The following is a 23,118-nucleotide window of genomic DNA, read 5'->3' on the forward strand; positions in this document are numbered from 1 at the left end:
AAACAAACTATCCTCAGTGAAAGAATATTATTTTTTGAAAGCATGGGACGGGCCAGCAGAAGGTACTGAGAACACATTGATTTTATCTTGTGGTTAACACTCTATATCTATTAGATTAAATTTATATAAAAGGAGAGCCCTCTATAAGGAAGCATATTGTAACTGTTACTATTAAGAAAGAATTGTGTAAAGGCTTCCACCACAAATGTTATTACCCTCGATATCTAGAAACCTATCCTCTATGCAAAGTATTTTACAAATGATACAAATATCTTAACAGTTGTTGCACACACTAACACATAAATAGTGCAAAAAGGGTTAGGTCATACTTACAATCTTTGGAGATCAGTAAGGCCAGAGAAAATTCCTGGAATGGAACCATTAAGATAATTGTGGGAAAGATCACTGCACAATATGAATATGTGAGAATCACTGTCTATGCAATTAGAATGATCAATAAATGATAGATTGTCAAATGTTTAGTATAATAAATAAAATACTATGATTTGGCTGCAAGGGTTCTGTTTTATACATTGTAGTTATGTTGCTCGCAAATTGGCTGGCTGGTATTGCACCTCTCAACTGATTCCAGCTAAGATCCCTGAAACACATTGGACAAAGATGAGAACAAAAGATAACTTGCCAAATTCTCATAAACACCATGTGCAAAAAGCCAAAAAACTAATACCTTTTCTCCTAATAACAAAAAAGGGTAATTTCTTTTCCTAAAAGGTGATTATGCAGTATAGAACTTTACACATACAAGTAGCCAAGTTGGGGTATTCCACTGACTTTAGGAACAGATCCTTCCAAGCTGCAGTTCCTCAAACTCCTGATGGTGACAGTATCAATTAGATTAATATAAACTGTAATAAACGCTGCATGAAAAAAAGAGTGCAGCCACTTTACGATAGATCACATGAATCTAATGAACTTGTTTCAAGGCATGCATTACAAGACTTGAAACTAAGCTGACACTGCATGTAAACAAAGCTAAAGACATGAAGAGAAACAAAGATTGTTACACTATAAAGTCAACGATATACAATTCTTATTGCTGACTAAGATCAAAATGATATAGTTCACAAGAAATTATGTGATCCACAGACCACAATTACCAAACCAAGTTGGAAACTGTGGACTGTTGTTCTGTTATTGCGACAATTGTGAACCTAGTGTATACTTGTTTAATGATTGGCAAGCGCATACGGTTCATGGACAAATATACAGAAGAAAAATAGAACATTTTTTTAAAAAAAGCCATAGCCAGTATAAAACAAACTCCATGTGAGTCAACATACATAAACTCTGCTACTTCACACAAAAAGACACTGTATTTGAAACATTTGTTAGGTTGTCCCACTATGGTACAAAGTATTTAACTATGACACAAGCTCCAGTTCAACAATAACTTACTCTGATGTTGGTGGAAACCGGGAGGAAAGCTTCAAAAGAGAGACAAGACACATAGCCCTAGTAGTAACATCTGCAGAGTAGCGCTGAAGAGCAGCCTCTACGGCATCCACAGCATCAGATTCTGTTACCTGAACAAGATCAGGAATTGACCAAGCCGTTTGACACTAATAAATTTTAGGAGCAATACTCCTAAATGAAATACATAAAGAGAAGGCCAATGAGGGAAGATGCAAGAGTTATAAACTATATACAGGCAGAAATTCTGCAATCAATCATAAATGCAGCCATATGAGTAAACGAATGGTCACATAATTTCTCCCAATGACAGCCATTACAGATAACATAGGTAACCACAATTCGCAAGGTGATCACATGGGAGGCTGTCAAAATTGTATATACACTGATTTGGAGCAGTTTGAACATAGCCTACAAATTATTTGCATGAAGAAAGTAACAAGACTACATAACAATATATGATGGAATCATCGGTGCAGAGTCTTCTCAGTAGAAAGTGTATAACCAAGAGGGGATGGCTGCCAAGAATTTTTAACTCACCGTGATCGGTTCCTCCATGTCCAACATACTAAGATTGTTGACCAGCATTTCTCCATATTCACCGATGCACCAAACAGCCACCCTAACTATTCAGATCCAGGGATATTGTAAATCCTAGAATCGGGTGAAAGGGGCCGAATCGAGGAGAGTGCAGCCTCTAGGAGCAAGGGGGCTCTTACCTGGAACAAAGGAGAGAACCCGGAGTGGAGCCCAGCGCACGAGCAGCGGCGGGAGGATTTGGTGCCAGCCGCTGGAACTCCAAACCCTAACGAATCGTACACGCAGATCCAGAGCTGCAACCGATGGGAGCGAGGATGGGCCACATCTTGCGTCGGCGCGGAATTGCAGGCGATGGGGCATCCGTGGTTAGGGTTCCGGCGGGCGGTGGCGCTGTGCAGGAGGGCGGCGGCGGGTGCTGGCATGGTAGGCTGCGGCGGCGAGGCTCGGTGTGGGAGGCGGCGAGGCTTGGCGTCCGTGGGAGGCAGCGGCGGCGGGCGCACTCGCGGGTCGCGCGTGTATGGGCCGCGGGGCTTTTTCCTTTTCGTGCCGTAGGCGAGAGGGGGAGAGGGGGAGTATATTCTGAGGGTTTTTTTCGTTTCACCGGCCAGTCCGCGCTTTGGATTACACACTTTCGTCGACACTTGAGTTGTTGGCTCGGTTAGGCTACGCCGACACTTATTGTGTCTACAAATGTTTGCCGACAGTTTTAGTGTCCCCAGAGCAATGCCGACAGTTGATTTGTAGCCATACAACATCATTGCCGACAGATTATATGACATTAAAAGGTTGTACAATTACCAACAGATAATGTGTAGTTGAAACCACCTTTTGCCAACACATAACTGTAGGCAATTGTGTGTCATGGTGTAGTGTATGTGTAACTAGCAACTTTAAGCTTGTGCTTGCTGCCGGCCGGCCGGCTATATGCATGGATGCACAATCATCGATCACATGAATGGATACATAATATATAAGCTAGCTAGCTAGATTCATTCTGTATATTGTATATGTTATGCCACTGTTAATCCCAAGCTACGAAACTGAACTGTGCTAGCCGCATGCATCTTGGAAAGAATGAAAGGGACCACTAAATCGCACATGGACAGACGTTTTGTCACTGCTGCGTTATTAGCGAGCAACGGAAATCGGCACGCAAAGTAAAGTTGGGCATGTGCTGCAGCCGGGTGAACAGATCAACAATCTAAACTACCCACTTTTTCCTTTTAATTTCCTGAACTACTATTTATATTTTAATTTGTCATAATAGGGGTGATCGATGGATCTACCCTACCCTGTAATACACCAGTTAGAATAAATCTACAGTCATACAACAAATGCATGCTCCATAGTCATGACCTATGCTACATCCACACCCATGAATGCACCCAGAAAATATAACACCATCAAAACGGATGCACCAGATTATCTCTTAGCCATTCTCTCTCATTACTCATCCAAATTCGACGACTAATGTTTAGTGTGTCTGCCCTCAATCGCGTGTGTCAACCTCCTGCGTTTCCTCCCTCTGCATCCAGCCCCCACGCCCACGCCTATCGGCCACAGTTCGATTCCGCGGTTGGCATTTTTTTCCCCAAAAAAAATTGAAACATCGTCCTCTCCTCTCTCCTCCCGCACACACCGCCGCCTCTGCGAGCGCCTGCCAGGGCCGCACGCACCGCCAGTCCTAGCATGTGAGCCCACAAGGGGCCAGGGGCCGCGCCATTGCGCTCGTGCGACCTCCTCTCCTCCATGGCCGGCGCGAGCTCCCTCCACGTAAGGGCCTTCTCCGTGGGATCTGCTCGAGCCGGCGCAACCCTAGCCCGCACCGTGCGTAGCCCACCCTGTCGTGCGCCCCAGCCTGCACCGCGCGTAGCCCACCCCGTCGTGCACCCCACCCCACTCCGTGGGCAGCGGGAGCGAGAGGTAAGAGAGGAGAGGCGATGGAGGGAGGGAGGGTCGTCCGCCGCGGATAAGGATCTCCCTTGCCCGCCCCGGAGCCCACTGTGTGCATTTCAAGATCGGAGGATGTGGCGCCTGCGGATCGCGGAGGAGGGCGTAGACCCCTGCCTCAGCATGAAGAACGCCCACGCCAGCCGCCAGGTCTGGGAGGGAGTTCGACACCGCCGCCAACCCCGACCCCTCTGTCGATGCCGCGCATCGGGCCTTCGTCCTCCGACGAAGTGGTCATTGCCCTGCCCACGGATGCCGCCCAAGGGTCTATCCGTGGATGCGAGGAGGAAGCTGTAGCAAAGCAAGGATTGTGCAGACTAGATACTGAAGTTGGCCATAGCGATTAACAGCGATGTGCTTGCCGAGATGGAAATTCCTGAAGTGTACCTGTCTGTGCTCGCTTCGCATGAGGTACTGCTCGCTTCGCAAATCTGCCCGAGCCCGGTTCAGGTCTACGTCGTGGTGCTGTATGCTTCTTATTGCCTATATAATGTGTAAAATTAAGATGATTTTTCTTGTGTCTGACAAGGATAATTGAGTGCTCCAGCTGCAGTCCTGTAGTTTTGTGCAACCAACAGCTTGTTTCTTAACCCTTTCGCTGCCACTAAAACTGATCTGTTTCAGGCAGGAGATTCGCTCTGCCACGAGCTCAATGACTTCAGTCCTAAAGCCGCTGAAATTCCTCTTCTCGCACTTTGGAACTCTCCAGTCCTATTTTGAAACAATACCAGAGTACGACCTCAAGAAATGTGTGAACACTTTGGATCACCCAGCTTCGGTATGTTGTAGATAGGTTTGGTGCAGTGCTGATGACACCATTTTATTGTTTTGCAGAAGTACATGGCTGACATACTGTCAGTGTTAGCTTTGACAATGTCCATTGAAGGAGAAAGCGAATGTGTTTTCGCAATAGTTCTCTTCCTACTGTCATTTACAAGATTTTTTGTTTGACAAAAAATGACATCTTCAGCTGTTCCTGTGAATCTGGAACTGAGACATCTTCTTGTTTCAGGAGAGCCTGAAATACCGTTTGTTGGGCTCTGAAGGTGATATGGGTTCATGGGAACATGAATATGTAAGGTATGGCTGAACTGGAATGATATGTTTACTGGCTCCTTCAATCAGCGAAGTCTAAATTTTTCTAAGGAATAAAAATGCGCTGGTAATATTCAAGTAGACTAGGAATAAATTTTTCAGTATCTAAGGAATACAAATGCGCTGGTAATGTTCAAGTAGACTAGGAAGTAGGAACTATAAAAGAACAATACGCAAAGGTGATTCATCTAAGCTAATGGCATGGCGGATTTTGTGCCTGTGTAAGTGCAGACTTTGTGATATTCTCATTGAATTGCAGAACCCACCATTTTAGTTGTCTATTTACTATTCATGCTCTGATGGAACCGAAGAGGGTGATGACGGCATTTGGAGCATCGTTGGTGGGAAGGTAAACAAGATGTCGTCATGTCATAACTCATACGTAATGGTAGAATTCTGTGTTTCAGTTTTTTTTAGAGGATAATTTCAGTAAAATATGGCATGTAAAAAGCAACCTGAGAAATTGCACTTGAGTTGGAGAAAATAATTAGTAGCAAATAATAACTTGTATCATATCATGGATTAAATCAAAATAACCAAGGGCTACCCTAATTATGGAAATTTATTGAGCAGGCATCTTGCTGGAGAAACTTCATTTTGGAAGTAGTACTAACCAATGCTTTTGGTGAACCTGCGAATGATAAAGAGGCTCATTTTTTTTGCTTATTTTGAATCTTTGGATTTGGATGTGTTTTTGAAATGGTTTATGATTCTCTGTGTTGTCTTGTCAATTTGGGATTTCTGGAACATAGGATTATTTTTATTTTACACATACAAACTTTGACATATCCTTTACCTAAACCAAATATTGATCTTTGACTTCTGACATCGTTTAGACATGCAAGATCACATAGCACAAGTAGACTTTGATATATCCTTAGCTAAACCAATGTTCAACATGAAGCTTCAATGCCTGATCCACTCAAAGACTGTTCTACATGATAAGCGCAAGTTATTGTGGGATGGTGAATTATGTCAGGTACATTGTTTCCCATTGCTTCTTGAGGAACTAGAAGTTCTACAAACAGAAGGGCAAGGTGTACTCAACTTTTGGGCCAACTTACACCTCATTCATTGCTAATCCCTTGTAGATGCAGCCACTGGCTTGTACGTAGAATTGTTGTCAAGGTGGTAGCGATGTGAGGTGGGGCAGCAGGGACCCGGGGATCTGCCCGTTAGGTGGTTGCTGGAGAGGACGAGGACGGTGGCACGATGTAGCAGGCCCAGGCTAGGCGGGACGCGGCCGTCTAGGCGATTGTCCGCCAGGTAGGGCAGCTTGAGGTTCGGGAGCGCTCGCTTGAGGTCCGGGATGGGGCCTGGGAGGGGAGGAGGAGGAAGCAGCAGGATGGCCAGGCGGAGGCGGCCCTTCTTATCTTAAAACAGTTTGGGGATTACCGAAGCTGTAGCGACATGCTGACACATCTGTAATAACCATTGATCAAGTATAATAGATTGCTTTAGATTTACCAAGTTTGATGAATGCCTCTATAATGTGTGTTATCCACTTACCCTAGATGTCGCCGTAGCGTTAGCACGGGCAATATACTAGTGTTATGTAACGTCGTAATTAATAAAGGGGATACAGATTAAAATAGTATATGGTATTTAAATATATTTATATTAGAGGAGGAGGAGGATGAGGAGGAGGAGGAGGGGTGGTGGCGGTGGATAGCACATGGATAATGCATGTTTAGCACCCATGCATGCTAGCTCAGTTTATTGGTCGCCAGATGGATGTACGGTGAAGGAGAGTGGTCTTACAGAAGGATCGGATCACATTGCATGTAGCACTAGAGGACACGGTAGAAAATATATATATGTAATTATTATTTTTATATATGCAACAAGTCAACCAAGGTCAAACGAACCAGTAGTGCGCTTGCCCGGCCATACATACGATGGATCCATCGGCCGTACAAATACAATACAAATACAATACATACATACATACATACATCAAGCTAAGCATTATCAGGCAGCATATGCATATCCATCCCATGCATGGGGTAGTTACTCGTACGTTACAATACAATAATAATTATATATATATATATATGCTGGCCGCAGAATAAGTTATTCTGTGGCCACTTTGAGTTACGATAATTACTATACTAATTTACGAGGTTATAGTAAATCCCTCATAAGTGATTTACTATAGTATTATGGTAAGTATCATCTTAAATTATAGTAACACATGTATCGTAAATATGTATTGTCATTATCGTAAATTGGTACAAATATTATCGTAAATCAAGGTGGCCATAGAATAAGTTATTCTGTGGCCAGCTGTAGAATAGTCTTACCGTGTGTGTGTGTGTGTATATATATATATATATATACACACTGCGGCCGGCAAGCATGCGGTAGGAAATTAAAGATGATGTAGGATATGATGTATGGGTGCATGCAGCATGCATTATTGCAAGTGAACCAATTAACCAGCACAACTTAGTTTATCTTGCTGAAGCAGCCCTTGCCGATGACCCTCTTCACGAAGCAGGTAGCGAAGCTGGAAGGAGTCCACCAAGAACCCAAGCAGGAGGTAAAGCCCTCGACGAGGCACTCACGGCAGTTGGTCTTGCAGCTCCCAAGGTCCAGCAGGGACAGATCGTCCTCTAGCAATAACGCCGACGTAGCAGCAGGCGGGGGCAGGCGGAAAGTCGTCATCCCCTGCGGCTCGCTGTGGCTGCTGGTGGCGCTGCTTCCTGCTGCTGATCCCGGGACCGGGCGAGAAACCACCAGGATCAGTACGACCCCGACGAGGAACGACGTCGTCACGTCAGTGGTAGACGCCATGCTCGATCAATCGGTGGTCGATGTGTTAATTATATTCTGTGTGTGTGGCATGCAGGTGCAGGGGCAGACTCTCTATATATACAATACACAACCGAGTCGATCGCGCCATGTATGTTGTTGCATGTGACTATCACAACGCAAGGTCGGGTCTTCCAAATGCACAATCCCAGTGCATGTGCCAGCAGCCAGCTAACATGCATGGCCCCTCCTCTTTTGATCGTGCATTGGGCCACTTCAATTCCTGTCACTAGCTTAATTGACTAAACATATATTAAAACCCTTAACACGCACTACCCCAAATCTTGACATCACTGCCGGTTCAAAAACCCCCTTCACTGCCGGATTTTGAACCCGTAGTGGTATACCGGCAGTGATGTGGGATTGACATCATTGCCAGTTCTTATGAACCGACAGTGATGTGAATCGGCAGTGATGTGGTTTCTGGGAAAGCCAAAAAAAATTCATTGAAAAAAGAGGGAATTTTTTTTAATACCAGGAGAGGCCCCACTAGACAGCCACACGGTCGCGCGTTGCAAGTCACATGTCAAGCGATTTTTCACCCGGAAAACACATGCTTCGCAGCCACCGGCGCTCGAACCCCTGTCGTCTTGCTTCGCGTCTTCAGCCGCTAACCACTCCACCCGCAAGTTGTTTGTGTCCAAATGAAATTTTGGTCCTAGCCATTTTATGTTTATCTAATTTTGAAATAAGTATTTGGGACCCTAAACGAATTCAAATGAAAAGGTTGTCAACTACAAAGTTCTATAACTTTTCGAGATCTACAACTTTCATTTTGATAGTTTCTTCATCCGATGTCGTTTACAAAATTTAAATTTCAAATTTGAGAAATTCAAACGTAGTTTTCCATGACAAAATGATTTCAAATCAAAAAATTATCAACTACAAAGTTTCATAACTTTTTGAGATCTACAAATTTTGTTTTTGCTGTTTGTCCATCCGAGATCGTTTAAAAATTCAAATTTCAATTTTTTTGAAATTCAAACATAGTTTTCCTTGAGAAGATGGTTTCAAATCAAAAAGTTGTCAACTACAAAGTTTCATAACTTTTTGGGATCTACAACTTTTATTTTGGTAGTTTCTCCATCCGAGGTCGTTTACAAAATTTAAATTTCAAATTTTAGAAATTGCAAACGTAATTTTCCTTAACAAGATGATTTTAAATCAAAAAGTTATCAACAACAGAGTTTCATAACTTTTTTGAGATCTACAACTTCTATATTGGTCATTTGATCATTTATTCATCCGACAAAGTGGTAGTAACATTGTTCACAAATGTTACATATCCCTCTTATTGTTTATGAAACTATAAGAGAGATATGTAAAATTTGTGAATACTTTTTTTACCACTTTATCGGATGAAGAAATGACCAAAATAAAAGTTGTGAATCTTGATAAGTTCTACAACTTCTATGTTCATGATTTTTTCAGCTGAAATCATTTAGTGTTCCAAAATGACGTTTGAAGTTGTCATTTTTTGAAATTCAAAATTCAAATAGATAAAACACAGTCACATGAAAAGATGGATAAAATAATACCGGTAAGAACACAATAAATTGATACAGCATGATTTTAGAATTTTTTAGAAAAAAAAAATCATCAAATTTGAAGTTAGTATGAGCGAGAATGACTAGTTGCAAGTTTTATCCAGAGATTAAAAAGAGAAATCAGAGTTTTTTAACAATTTCAAATTTTAATTTCAAACAGCATTTCAAGTAGTAAATTATCTCAAATGAAAAAGTTTTCAACTACAAAGTTGCATAGCTTTTCGAGATCTACAATTTTTGTTTTAGACGTTTCTCCATCTGAGGCCGTTTGAAAATTTTCAATTTTAAATTTTAGAAATCAAACGTAATTTTCGTTAGATAGATTATTTCATATCAAAATATTTGGACATCTAAACGATCTCAAATTAAAAATATTTGTACCATAAAGATGTAGATCTCGTCGAGTACTACAACTTTGATATAAAGTTCGTCTTCATCGGCCATCATATGAGAAACTTATGATGTTTTCTTGCACCATATGACTGTCGGTTCAAGCCACGAACCGACAGTGATAGTATCAGTGTCCGTTCTTGGCTAAAACCGGTAGTGATGACCCAATATCACTGTCGGTTCTTGCCTAAAACCGACAGTGAATACACGAATATCAGTGTCGGTTGGTCCTATCATTGCCGGTTTTAGTCAAAAACCGACAGTGATGGGCTATCGCTGTCGGTTTTTTAAAATTCGGCAGTGATGAGGCTGGCAGTGATGTCCAATTCTGCAGTAGTGGCGGATGACATCTATCTTCTATCCACCCTATCTTAGAGATTCATTCATTCAATCAATCAATAATAATCTACACGTACGTAGCCGGCCCAGTCGCCTCCCCCACATTCAATTCGTTCGCTGAACCAATGCAATGCATGCAATATATACATCTCTGCGTGCTTGCTCCGGACTACACACACAAAAGTAACTTGCCAACCAATGAACAAAGTAAAGCTAGTAGGCACGCTCAGCTCCTATATTGGTGGGTATTGCCATGCATGCCAGCCGGCCTACAACTCCTATTGCCATGCTAATTTAATTAAGCCACTGCCTTACATACCTTGGCACGATCGAGACGATGCAGGGTGCCCGACAATGGTTCGGTTAATTCAATTCTTGCAATCATATATATGGCTGATCAGTTTTATTGGAATCTATCACATTAGGCGCGCGGGGCAGGCCGGGCAAACCATGCATTGCATGCATCCAGCTACCACGGTTTTTATTTTGGCATGAAAACAGATGCAACAATATTAATTCCCATCCCGGCCCGTTCCGTTTTATTTCCGTGTACGTACTTTGCCCCGCCCGCTTTTCGTATTTGCCATGGCTACCATGCATACTCTGTCGACGCCGAATTAAAATTCTCACATGCACACCAGCTAGGGAAAGATCGCCCGGGTCACCACAGACCGAAGAACGCAGCAAAGATCACACTTACATACATGGTACGGTGAAGAACGGAGATAGAGGTTTATGAGCAAACCACAAAAGGTTAACCAAATCCCCTGTGCTTGCGTGACGAAGAACGGCTAGTTCCAGGCAAACTTGCAAAGGAACCGTCCGAAGCTCTCGCTCGGGAGGCAAGGATGTCGCCGTGTTGCCCTAGGTTGGCCGGCAAGCCTAGGGACACCATCCTTGGCCGTCAAATCAAGCGATGAACAGCATGGGGTTGGAAAGAGATAGGGCAAAGAGAGGGTTTGTACGTGTTGAATTTCGACGATTGTGAGTTGGGATCCTCATTTGGCCATATGTTCTCTCTCGTTTATATAGAGGGGTGGTCTTATTCGGGGAGTCTTGCACGAGGCAGCGACACACACACTATGTAAAAAAACGACATTATAGACGCGCCTTTAGAGACATCACAGACGCGTTTCCGCACGTCTGCCATAACGTGTCGGTAATAAGGTTTTATTTAGAAGCGCCAAAAGCGCGTCTGTAATAAGCTCATACTATAGACGTGTGTTGCAAACACACGTCTGTGGTATGCAAACACGCGTCTATGATTAAGTTTAAGACAGACTTGTGGGAGCAAAAACGCGTCTGTAATAAGCTTTACTATAGACGTGGGTTACCAAACCGCATCTACGATAAGGGTACACGTGTATGTGATAACCCCTTAGCACGGACGCGCATAGCCAACACGCGTATGTGATAATGATTTAGAAAAACAAAAAAAAGAAAAATCTTTCCCCCAAGGTGTACATTTGTGAAGCTTATGCTTCGCAAAAAAGTACATTTCTGCAATGGAGTTACAAAGGCAGTAAAAACGTCTAGAAAAATGGACCTTATATAAGACCACCATCAAAATACATAAGACTTTATATAAGACTTATCACCATCAAAATGCATAACAACAAATGTGGTTCACAGTACACACAGTTATCTTGATTACATAGTCAGTTAAAGCTCAAGTGATTACAAAGATTTTCTATCACAAGGAAAGATAAAGCTACTGCTAACAGAAAAATATGATATGGAGATTTAAAGCTATAAACAGATTCAAATGAAAAAGTTTCAACTGCAAAGCTTTAGATCTTGTCAAAATCTACAACTTTGCTTTTGATCGTTTTCCCATCCAATGACCTTTGAGAAATTTAAAAAATATGAATTTTGAAATCATTAATCATAAAACATAATTTCTACATCATAAATGATTTTAAATAAAAAAAGTTGTCAACTACAAAGTTATGTATCTCTTTGAGTACTACAACTTTTGTTCAGAATATTTCTCCATCCAAGATCATTTGAAAAGCTCCAAAACTTAATGTCAAATTAGTTACTGTGGCGCTAGGTTAAGCAAACCACCAATACAAATTCATTTTTACTGGCTATATTCTTAAGACTACCGCCAGTAGAAATCATGTATTTCTACCGGCGATAGACTTAAGAAAACAACCAGAAAAGGTAAAATTACACCGGTGGTTTATAGCCTAGGCCCACAGTTTCATTTCTAGTGATGCCCATACATTATGAACCGCCAGTTAAAAGAATAGCAACCATCAGCGAAAATTGATTTTATACTTGTGACATGCCCGTATGTTGCAACGGAACATATAACTTATTGTGCGACCACTTGGATGATGACTTAAGTCACTGGTATTTTTTATGTCACATGTTCTAATGTCTTGCAATTGGACTCGATCTGTTCCAGGTCATCAACATGAGTACATTCTGAATAGACTCGATACCTAGGCTAGACGTGTGTGTTGTTACTCATTTAATCATGTGTTGTGAGGAAATATCATGGACGGACCGAGAGTTGTATGGGAGGGCACATTTAAGAAGTACTTCCTCCATTATAAATTAAAGGATATTTTGGATTTTCTAGCTCTATTATTTTGCAATGTACTGAGATTACTATGTTTAGATGCATACTAAAAATAATATTTATTTTACTAGCTTCGTATATATATATTTTTTATTTTTGGCTAGACGTTATTTTTGGGTGGCGTGTGGTGTTTTTTATTTGTTTTCTATTTATTTTATTTTCTTCATTTTTTAATATACATGTCAATGTTTAAATCTTTTAATTTTCGTCATTCGACTTCCCTTCTCTACATGTCCTCCTCACATCACAAACCTATTGAGTTTAGAATCAAACAACTCAGACAAGATAAAAAAAACCACTCAATGTTTCTTTATTTATTATTTTATTGGGCCTGTTTGGTAAGCTCCTCCCCGGCTCCTACTCTGGCTCCTTCAAAGGAGCCCTGCCAAACGTTTTCATGAAGGAGTCTTTTTTCGGTAAAAAGCAGAGGAGCCGGAGCCATTTTGGAGGAGCCACAAATTGTGGCACCTCCAAAACGGCTCTGGCTCCTCCGGAGGAACGCCTCAGGCCGTGCCAAACACCCCAACAACTCATGCAAACATTTTTTATTGTGACCGACTGTAAATCTTAGACGACCCATCGTGTGTTTTAGTATTTTTAGCGACCCCCTCCGATACTAATTTTGGGATGCCTTTTTTTTTTTGCGGTAGTGATTATGCGTATATAGAATAAAGCACCACATTTAACAACATTGGCAAAAATATATTGGGAGAATAATAAAAATTTGACCTGTCGATTTTGAAAACCCAGCGGCGTGACAGTCAATTTGACCTGTAATTAACAAGGAGGGAAAATCTTATCAGTAGTTTAAGGCGGAACATGTCGGTGCTGCTCCAGACAGTTTCAAATATGCAGCTAAACAACCGATTCGATGGGGCTATCGACTAAATAGTCGATATTCAACATATCAGTAAAGTAAGGATAGTTGAATTGAAGATTACCGGCTATTATCAATGATGATGGTACGGATTCAAAATAACCGATACCCATGGGTTACAGCGATTTTATTATGATTGATTAATCCAGACATAAAGCATTGAGCCGATAAGTTTAATGAGAAAGGATATAATACGTGAACAAATCGACTGTCTAGTATAAATGAATCTACAAACGCTCTGTATCTAATCTGTTACCCTCAATAGTGAGGTTCGATCGGATCGATACAACTATGATAATAATAACAAACTGAAGCTAAATAATGTATAGAACCATCTATATATCGACAGGTTCATAAAAAACATGCTATATGCGTGAAAGCACAAGCGAATTGGCTAAAATAGCCTATGCATGCATAGCAAATAAACCGAGTACATATCTTGATCATGAACAAAACTACTATTCAATAATCTCTAATCCAAAGTCTTACCGGTGAGGTTCGACCGGGTCGATGCAGCTATAGTTGTGTTATTAGATTAGATCTTATTAACTAGTGAACTTACTCAAGATTAGAACATGTCATTGAATGCATACTATGTTTGATTGGAATAGAGATAAAATAGTCGATCTAGCAGAATTAAGCCATCAATTATAAGATTCAAAGTGTAACCATACTAGAAGACGACCAATTAAGTTGATTTGATGTCGATTCTATCTCTATCTCAATCAGGTGATTTATTATAATTAATAAAACATTAATTATAACAAAATTGATAACTGGTGAATCAACCAAAAACAGCCAGAAAAATCTTACTAATCTTAGTAGATTCGATAACTAGTGATATTATGTTAAACAACAAGTTATTTAACACAAGATCGACAACTTTGATCTATATAATGGTTCATAAGAGATCAATCAGCAGATGCAACCTTAGAAACAACAATATGAATCGATAACTAACTTATATTATAACTCATAAAAGGTCAATCAGCTGATGCAGCTTTACAAGCATAATATAAGTCGTGATGGTGCTCACAGACAAGCCGGAGGTCGATCAGTCGATGCAACCCTGCTTGTTGAAGAACTCGCCGAATTTCTACGGTACTCCTACTCCTAATGCGATGGCGAAAGCTGGAAAGATTGTGTTAATTGATTGTTCGTGTCCTTGTACAATAACTGGGGTCCAATATTTATACCCGGAACATAAACATGAATCCTACTCAAATACGACTTATTACAATTCTTGGAGTAAAAGAAAACATTCCTAACTTAAAATAAAATGGACCCTAATATTTCCCTTTCTATAGAGTCTGTCATATCTTTCCCTGTAGTCCATCAACGTCGTCTGTTGACGTTATCCAAAAAGATCCGATTCTAGTACCGTATCTGAATCAGCTAATGTCGATCGTTACGCAACCGATTCCTTGATGATACAATCTCGGAAGCTTCGAGTCCCCGCGCTCTCCTTCCAAAATTTTGGTGTAAACAGCCTGCCCCGACCTCTCCCCTTGCCTTAGTCATGCACCGAGGCAGCGGCTCACGACCTCTCCACCACGACCTCTAGGAATGATGGTAAAGGGACCAAGTCCCGCCAAGCGTGCCCGCTCTGACAGGGATAGGTACGTCGCACTGACCTCATAAGGACCGAGGGAAGAGCGGTCACCTCGGTCTGGTCAGACGCCATCCCCGCCATGTCGCAGGGAAAAGACGACACCGCCCAAGCGGTAACGGTCGGTACGATGGCCCACCGTCCACATACGGTTCGACAAGACACCTGTATGTTTCCACCCACTATGGGATGGGAACCACGATGGAGGCCTTGAGGCCTCCTGAACCAATAGAGGCCACGACCCCAGTGCAAGAGATCGTAGCCATAGTCTCCACAAGATGCAAGGCGATCGGCAAGATTGGGGGCGGCTACCAACTCTTGTACGATACCCCCGGAGGACCTGAAGACGATGACGAAGACCACGCTGCGAAGGACTGCTGGCAGACTACCATCGTGCCAACAGTGTTGCCATGATCTTCACTGTAGGCCACACCACACCATAATGCAACATGGGCGTAAGACCATGATGACAGCCACGCCGAGATGAGCACCACAGGATGGCGTTACTTGCAAGCCAGGTTAGCTAGGAACCTCTCTGTATGTGCCCTGGACCCTAACTATATATAAGGGCGGCCAGGGCATTGTCTCGGGACATCTTGATGAATCTCGATGTGGGCATCCTCCCGTTTGGTATCCTAAATGAAACACTACCAAAATGGTGGAATTCCCCTAGTGTTTTAAAATAGTAATAAAACACTGCCACTAGTCATAGCTAGGGATGAAAACGGATCGGATACAGACGGATATCACTGATATTACATTTGTTTTCATATTTCTGTTCGGATTCGGATCCGAATACGGATAGTGTCAGCCATGCCGGATAGGATACGATTGGGTATCGACATCATAAATATACGATTTGAGTATTCGGATACGGATACGGTATCGGATGTTGAATATCTAGATTCGGATACGGACAGATTTGAACCCCTCTAAACGAATTCGGTCTCGAATACGGTCGGAAAATATCTGTACTGTTTTCACCCCTAGTCATAGCACATGGGAATCGCATTAGGAGGCATTTGGTAGGAAAAAATTATACTAAATTCTGAATGCTAAAACACTAGGAGAAATTTAAAATTCTGGTTGTGAAAGTATATAGTCTACTAAAACAATTTAAAAATATGTTTGTCTGATATATCTAATGAAAAGGTAGGGGATTTTCTTTTATGGCTTTTTCACATATCTAAAGACTGATTGGTCTTCCCATTCTGAAACTTGCAGATTCAGATTTTTAGAATCTAAGGTTATTTCTTCTTTCTGTGTTATCATAGAATTCTTGTCCGCATGGCTTTGAGGGCAGACGTCGACACTTATGGTGGCCACTACCATGGAGGTGGGCGCGACAGCGACATACAGTAGCACGCTGGATAGGCTATGTGGGACATGGAGGCGAACTACAAAGACCAAGACCTGCATTATGTCCGTTACTGGAAAAACGGCTTTGGGGGCACGAATGCACACGGCACAGCATGCATGTCCATCGACCATTGCACGTTGACTGATTCATGCATCCTTTTACCTGCGCGGCACTTCAGTACTTCAGCTACTCGCCGGAGATGCACAACACGGTTGTGGTGACTACCATGCCTAATCTAGTGCTATCAAGTAACAATGTCTCCGCCTTCCGCAATCAAAATTGCAATTCGAATATTGTGAACTGCATTTTTTTAATGTCACCGGGGGATTACTCTCCACGTGAATACATATTGATATAGCCCAAATGGGCATGATGTATGTTTTACAAATGTTTAGAGGGAAAAACAGCAACAGTAAGACACAGCGAATGCAAAGACTACCACACCAACTCACAGGAGCTGTTCGACGAGGAGGTGAATGACGCCAAAACGTAATCATCGTCGGCCAAGCAAGAGCTTGACAAGGCTTTGCCCAAGTCCTGTGCCGAGGGTAACTGCATTGATCGGGCCAATCCAGGAGAAGCATGAAGAAGCAGCAGCAATAGATTCTTCAGCGACGCCTTCAAGAAGAAAATCCTCGTCACTGGCTCAGACTGATCTGAGCTAAGCTTTCGCCCAGAACCTTTGACGGTGCTCCCGTAGACCCTCCCGGGTGCCGACTGCCGCCACACTACGCTGAGCCGTTCCCGGACTCGCCCGCGAAAGTGGGAGGCGTGCACCGGCAAGATTCCACACCTGGAAGAAGGCAAGCGTCGGGGGGGGGGGGGGGGGTGGCGCAGCCGCCGCCGCCACAGCAGGTGGAGCCGTTCTCAGACTTGCCCGCGATGGTGGGAGGCATGCACCGGCAATCATCATTGCCTAGACGAAGGGGGGTGCCAGCCGCCTCCACACTGCACAGAACCATTCGGACTCGCACGCAACAGTGGGAGACCCGCAGCCACCTTAGACACCGTAATGGCTGACGCCATCGCTTCACCCAAACAGCACTCTGCCCTCCCAATGATTGGCAGAGAAGGCCCTCAACGGCCGGAAGTCGGCCAGAGAGCAGCACAAAAGGGAGGACGTCCACGGTCATGCAGCCCCGCCGTCGGCAAGCCCGCTGCCAAACCTTGCGCACTGCGTCGCTGTGAGGCCCCTGCACACGAAGAACACAGGCATGCTGCCCCACCGCCATCACGCTCGTGGCCAAACTGCACGCCCCACGTCGATGCAGAGCCACCCCAAACAGTCCCAAGACGATATCACCGTAGCACGTCCGCCTCGGCAACAGCCGGCAACGCGCCGAAGGCGGCGCCCCTACCCGCTGCCTCGCCGACGCCAGCCGAGCAGCCGTAGCATGTTCAGCTAGCACCAACTTGCTGGCGCAGAGCCTGGACCGGAGCCCCGACGTCCCGACGACGCCCCACGTCGGGGCATGAGCAGGAGGGAGGGAGCCAGCAGTAGAAGCGTCAGATCCGAGCACAAGGCCACTAGATTCGACCGCGGAAGGACTAGTACAGCGCCTTCCATCTGCCCCACCGGCTATCTGAAGTAGCAGGGGATGAGGAGTAGGGGCGTTCACCGGATCCGTCGGAGAAGATGAAGACAGGGTTGGGGGCGCCGGCCGCCGCCGCACGGCCACACCATGTGGATCCAGTCGCCGGTGAGACAACGCCCCGGAGCACCAGCGCCACGCAGCCCCCGCTGCCTGGAGCTGATCCCGCACAGAAGGGCTCACGAATGTAGGGCGAGGTCCCCGCCGTCGCCGTCCTTGGGAACCATGCGGGACTCTCGGCAGCTTCCTCTGGCAGCGGCGAGGGAGAGGGATGGGAGGGGTGATCGACCGCGGTGGAGGCTAGGGTTGCCGCCCGGCTTGCCCGTGCGGGAGGGCGACATGGGGGCTGCGACTCACTCTGTAAATGCACTTGTCCTGATTGATCGTGAACTGCATTTTGTCGCGATCGATACAACAACCCCCTAGTAAACACGGCCCACCAACCGAGAAAAACAAATTTTTTGTACCTTGTGAATCTGGATATGGGCATCTAATCCGAGCTTTTGATCAACGTTAATGATGGACGAAGAACAGATATGATGTTGGTAGACGCGAGTTGTCCTAACCCATATGAGCGTGGGTCATGAATCCAAGTTACATACGAGAGATACGTAAGGTCACTAGTCCAAGTCTTATACGAGCAATTGAGGGAGTGCAGTTTGGGAAGTAAAAAAGCGGATGGAAGTAGAGATGGCAACGAGGCGGGTGGAGCATCTGTGGGGAAGATCAGCCCCCGCCCCCGAACCCGCTAGATCCTCGAAATCCGACGGGTTTCGCGAAACCTGCAAAGTCTACAATAGGGCAAGGGCAGCGGCAGCCCGGCAGACGGTAGGGGCAGCGGCGAATCGGCAGGGGCAGGGGTAGGGGCAACTGGCTGGGGCAGGGGCAACTAGCAGGGTTGAATCGGCACCCGGCGAAGGAGCAGGTTGTGGGTTGGGGGGAGGTGCTGCGCCGGTGATGAGTGCTGACTGCTGTGTGCGGCGACAAGCAAAGCAGGCGAGCCGCAAGCTCCAAGAGGCGAAGGGCAGGGTGCAATGTAGCAGCTGCAGGGATGGTAGGGGCTCAGGCTGGAGGAGACCAACGTGCAGAGGTTGGATTCCAATATCCGCCAAGTGTGGCTGCCTCTACGGGTCCATGAAAGTGCATCTAGCCCTTTAGTGGGTTTTGGATGATTGAATGACAACGTGATTAAAGGTCTAACCCGTTTGCTAAGTGTGAACAGGTAATAGGTTATCTCACAGGTACTTAATGAAAAGTCAAAATGATGTGTTGTTGTATAAACAATCTAGTTCAAGCATAAGACAACAATGCAAATGAAATTCATGCAAAGGCTTATTTATTGTGGGATTTCCATGTATTATGTGAAAGCAATCTAGTAAAAATTAATTAATGATACATGAGGGATTGCATATGGAATGGTCTCATATTTGAAGCTTGCTAAATTGAAATAAAAAAGATAACAATTCAAATGAATGGTTGATTCAACACAAGATGTGACTTGATGGCTTGAGATGGTGAAGATAGCAAGGAAAGGCTTCGAGGTACTAAGCAAGGGTGAAGGGCAAGCGATGGCTTGGCGGCCGAAGAACCTAGCTAGGGTGAAGAAGAAAGTACTTGCATTTAGTTGAAGTACTAATCAAGCTAAGTTGGTCATATTGATGTGGAGGATCAAATCTATAATGAAGTATTTGATGGAAGTGACTTGATACATTTGGGATTATTCAAATTTGATGAATGGAATCAAGTCACGTGCTCAAGATGGCTATGCTCAAGTGAAAAGATCAATATCAACATGTTGGCACCCTCACTTGATGAAGATTGGAATACACGGCTTCGGTTCAAAAAGATCAACTCAAAAGGTTTAAATCCGTTATACTTTTAAATTTGAGTTAATAGGAATGCCGTACTATTGAGAGGGATGCATCATGTTGATAGATAATGTTTCATAAGTGCTCAAGCCAACCCATGTGAGTTTTGAGTGTTTGAGATACAAAAGAGCTAACTGATTTCTTGCTGGTCTGGCAATACTGGATGTGTCCGGTATTTGCCCAGCAACTATAAAATTATTGTTCTCGGGTTGGTTCGTCGGGAGTTCCGACGTATGTCGGGAGTTCCGACGGTCGGAAGTTCCAGCAATGGTCACGTTTTCTTTATGACGCTGGTTGAAAGCGTATGTACATGGGCACGTAACGACGCTTCTAAGCACGACTTTGGAAACATGTCAACTGGATACGACATTTGACACGCTTTCACTGTTACAAGACATGTAAAGACACTTCTCGAGATGATTTTGGAAATGTATCAAAATGACACGGTGTTAGACATGCTTTTAATCGTCAATAGCGTCTAGACACGTTATAAAGTGTGTCATAACACCGTCCATATATATCTAAACACACTAATTGACACGATACTAAAAACGCCACAAAACGTTACAGATATAGAGATGCTTCATATCGTTTGTACCATCTAGACACGTCACAGAACGTATCAAACAATTGTTTATAGGCACGTAAAGACACCTTTTGATACGATAATAAAAACATATCAAGCTAACACAAAATTAGAGACTCTATTTGACCGTTACATGCTTGTAGATACGTGATAAAGTGTATCAGCTTACCGTCAATAACTATCTAAAAATGCTTTTTTTGAACATGTAGTGTTGTGGTAACCTTTCCCTAATTCTCTACCCGTGGTCAAGAGGTCAAAACTTCCTTGCCTGTATTTTTTCCATATTATTCATAAAAAAATGTTCTCACACTCAACATTCCATAATTTTCTCGCAACAATTCAAGCCAAATAAAATACATGTTTTTCCCCATATTTTTCCAAAATTTTCACACGCTCAACAATTTCATAATTTTCACTCAAAGATTCAAGCAAAAGAAAACACATGCTGCTTTTTCAATCATATGACTAACCTCAATTTCTCAATCATACGACCAATCTATAAATTACTGGACTCAATTTCTCAATAATTCAAGCATTACATGTGAGTGGCATTGATTTCTCACTTAGACCACCAATTGTAAATGAAACTTCTTAAAAAACATATTACAAAGAATACACATGCTAGCAGCCTACAGAAACTAAGATGCTCTTCGATCCATCATGCAGGAACACATCCATCACCTGGGAGAAACAGAGCAACACACACCCTCCTGCATAGACAAGAGTAACCTAAAACAAATATGCCTTGTAATAAGTGCAACCTGAATAATTATTATTATATTTATGTATGTCAAAATTAGTGGCACTCAATTGTCCACATACTCTAAAAAAAAGCCTGATAATACCTGAAAGCCAGTTAGTCTAATTTGCTTCATCCGGTGGCAGTTCATCATCACCCATGTCAAAAGTATCTCGTGGCTTAAATCTTACCACAGAATTCCATCCTTTAGCTTTTGGGTGTTCAACATAAAAGACTTGCTCCACTTGTGAAGAAAAGACACAGGGATCATGCTCCAGTTTTTCCCCAGTGTGTATTTTCTTTGAAAAAATTCACAAGTGGCAATCCAAACTCATTGTTTCGTAAACCAGCACGATGATGGACATCATACCAATCACATTTGAAAAGAACAACCTTGTAGTCAGTGTATGCCAGTTCTATTATATCTGTTAATCTGCCATAATAATTAACCACATCTTCTGCAATGTTCACTACACCACTATTTTGTGTCGACCTTGCAGCCTCACGACTTAGTGTGTGGAACCTGAAACCATTAATAATATAGCTGTTGTATCTCACACCATGTCTGCTCGGTTTGGCAGCCAAAGCTCGAACTTTTTTAGTGATTCCTAGTCCATCACCTAGGATAACCTGTAGTGAAGAAATTAATTATTAGATCAATTCATTCTATTAGACTCCTCGCCTAATAAGCTATTTCAGTTGTACTACCTTCTGTTCCAACCAGTCAGGGAAGTGCTGGTCTATCAACTTATCGATGGAAGCCAGAGTCAAAGTAGTTGAAGGACACGATTTTCCTTTCTCCTCATCCACAAACTCTCTACAACAATGGATTATTTGTTATACAGTGATGGCTTCAACATAATAAAAATTTAAAATAGAGTCAAGAGAAATTATAGTACACACTTGCGGAATTCTTCAAGTTCATCGCAGTGTCGCAACACGTATCGATGTGCCTGAATAAGAAGCTGGCTATCAAAATGGCTTACAGTAGCTTTTCCAATTGGTTCTCCAGCACTCTCAAACATGTACATATCTTTCATACTGCCTGAAGGTTCGGGATTTCTAGCCGGTCTGTTAAAACGAGTATCTCCATCAAGAAATCTAGAACAAAATGTCATGCACTCCTCCATGCAATACCCTTCAGCAATCGAACCTTCTGGCTGAGCTCTGTTCTTCACAAGCGCTTTAAGCCGAACAAAAAATCTAAATGAAATCATGAACACTTGTTGTTAGTTGAACAAATTATTGACAATAACCCTGCAAAATGTAATTACATACCTCTCCATGGGGTACATCCACCGGTAGTGAACGGGGCCACCAAGTCTAACTTCTTCTACCAAATGCACCATCAAGTGCACTGTCACAGTAAAAAATGATGGTAGAAAAATTTTCTCCATATTACAGAGTGTTACCACAATACTCTCTTGAAGGGTTTGTAGCTCATCAGTATCTATCACCTTCGAGCATAACTTCTTAAAGAAATTAGATATTCCAATAACTATTTCCATGACATCTTTGCTGGGGTAACAAGATCGGAGTGCCACTAGAAGGATGTCATGTAGTAAAACATGATTGTCGTGACTTTTTAGTCCAGTCAATGTACAATCTTTCATGTTAACACACCTAGAAATGTTTGATGCATAGCCATCAGGTGTTCTTAGGTTTTGGAATACTGAACAGAGAACCTCCTTTTTTCTCTAGACATGGTAAAAGGTGCATCAGGCACAGTTTGCTTTCCTTCATTATCTACCACAGGATGAAGATTGTGTCGAATTCCAAGTTCCACTAAAT

The 23,118-nt window shown here is 43.1% G+C and overlaps 1 protein-coding gene and 2 long non-coding RNA genes across 7 annotated transcripts; 1 reads left to right on the plus strand and 2 right to left on the minus strand.

Annotated features, from left to right (window-relative positions):
• Window positions 1–350: 350 nt before the first annotated feature.
• On the minus strand, window positions 351–832 carry LOC136487551 (uncharacterized). Its single transcript, XR_010767296.1, has 3 exons — window positions 764–832; window positions 533–601; window positions 351–405 (listed from the first exon to the last, which is right to left on the minus strand). It is a non-coding gene; the product is annotated as an uncharacterized lncRNA (long non-coding RNA).
• Window positions 833–1,272: 440 nt separating this feature from the next.
• LOC136485949 (uncharacterized) lies at window positions 1,273–2,108 on the minus strand. Its single transcript, XR_010766616.1, has 2 exons — window positions 1,972–2,108; window positions 1,273–1,544 (listed from the first exon to the last, which is right to left on the minus strand). It is a non-coding gene; the product is annotated as an uncharacterized lncRNA (long non-coding RNA).
• Window positions 2,109–4,135: 2,027 nt separating this feature from the next.
• On the plus strand, window positions 4,136–6,417 carry LOC136484989 (26S proteasome non-ATPase regulatory subunit 2 homolog A-like). Of its 5 annotated transcripts, none has more exons than XR_010766288.1 (5): window positions 4,136–4,332; window positions 4,546–4,670; window positions 4,756–5,001; window positions 5,276–5,365; window positions 6,108–6,417. XR_010766288.1 is itself a non-coding variant. In XM_066481941.1 (5 exons), exons 1-5 carry the CDS (start codon window positions 4,274–4,276, stop codon window positions 6,027–6,029), a joined length of 405 nt encoding a protein of 134 aa, XP_066338038.1. In that variant the 5' UTR covers window positions 4,136–4,273; the 3' UTR covers window positions 6,030–6,417. The 5 variants fall into 5 exon arrangements, 2 of the variants coding, with proteins under 2 accessions (XP_066338038.1, XP_066338037.1); XM_066481941.1 differs by having other exon boundaries at window positions 4,546–4,699; window positions 4,934–5,001; window positions 5,996–6,417; XM_066481940.1 differs by having other exon boundaries at window positions 4,546–4,699; window positions 4,934–5,001.
• Window positions 6,418–23,118: the final 16,701 nt, after the last annotated feature.

Source organism: Miscanthus floridulus, chromosome 10 (genome assembly GCF_019320115.1).
Source record: "Miscanthus floridulus cultivar M001 chromosome 10, ASM1932011v1, whole genome shotgun sequence".
Taxonomy (NCBI): domain Eukaryota; kingdom Viridiplantae; phylum Streptophyta; class Magnoliopsida; order Poales; family Poaceae; genus Miscanthus; species Miscanthus floridulus.

Coding starts and splice junctions, on each gene's coding strand:
- LOC136484989 (XM_066481940.1), top strand. CDS start 4,274: ATGTGCTTGCCGAGATGGAAATTCCTGAAGTGTACCTGTCTGTGCTCG. Junction 5,002..5,275: donor TGGGAACATGAATATGTAAG/GTATGGCTGAAC, acceptor ATTGAATTGCAG/AACCCACCATTTTAGTTGTC. Junction 5,366..6,107: donor GGAGCATCGTTGGTGGGAAG/GTAAACAAGATG, acceptor AATCCCTTGTAG/ATGCAGCCACTGGCTTGTAC.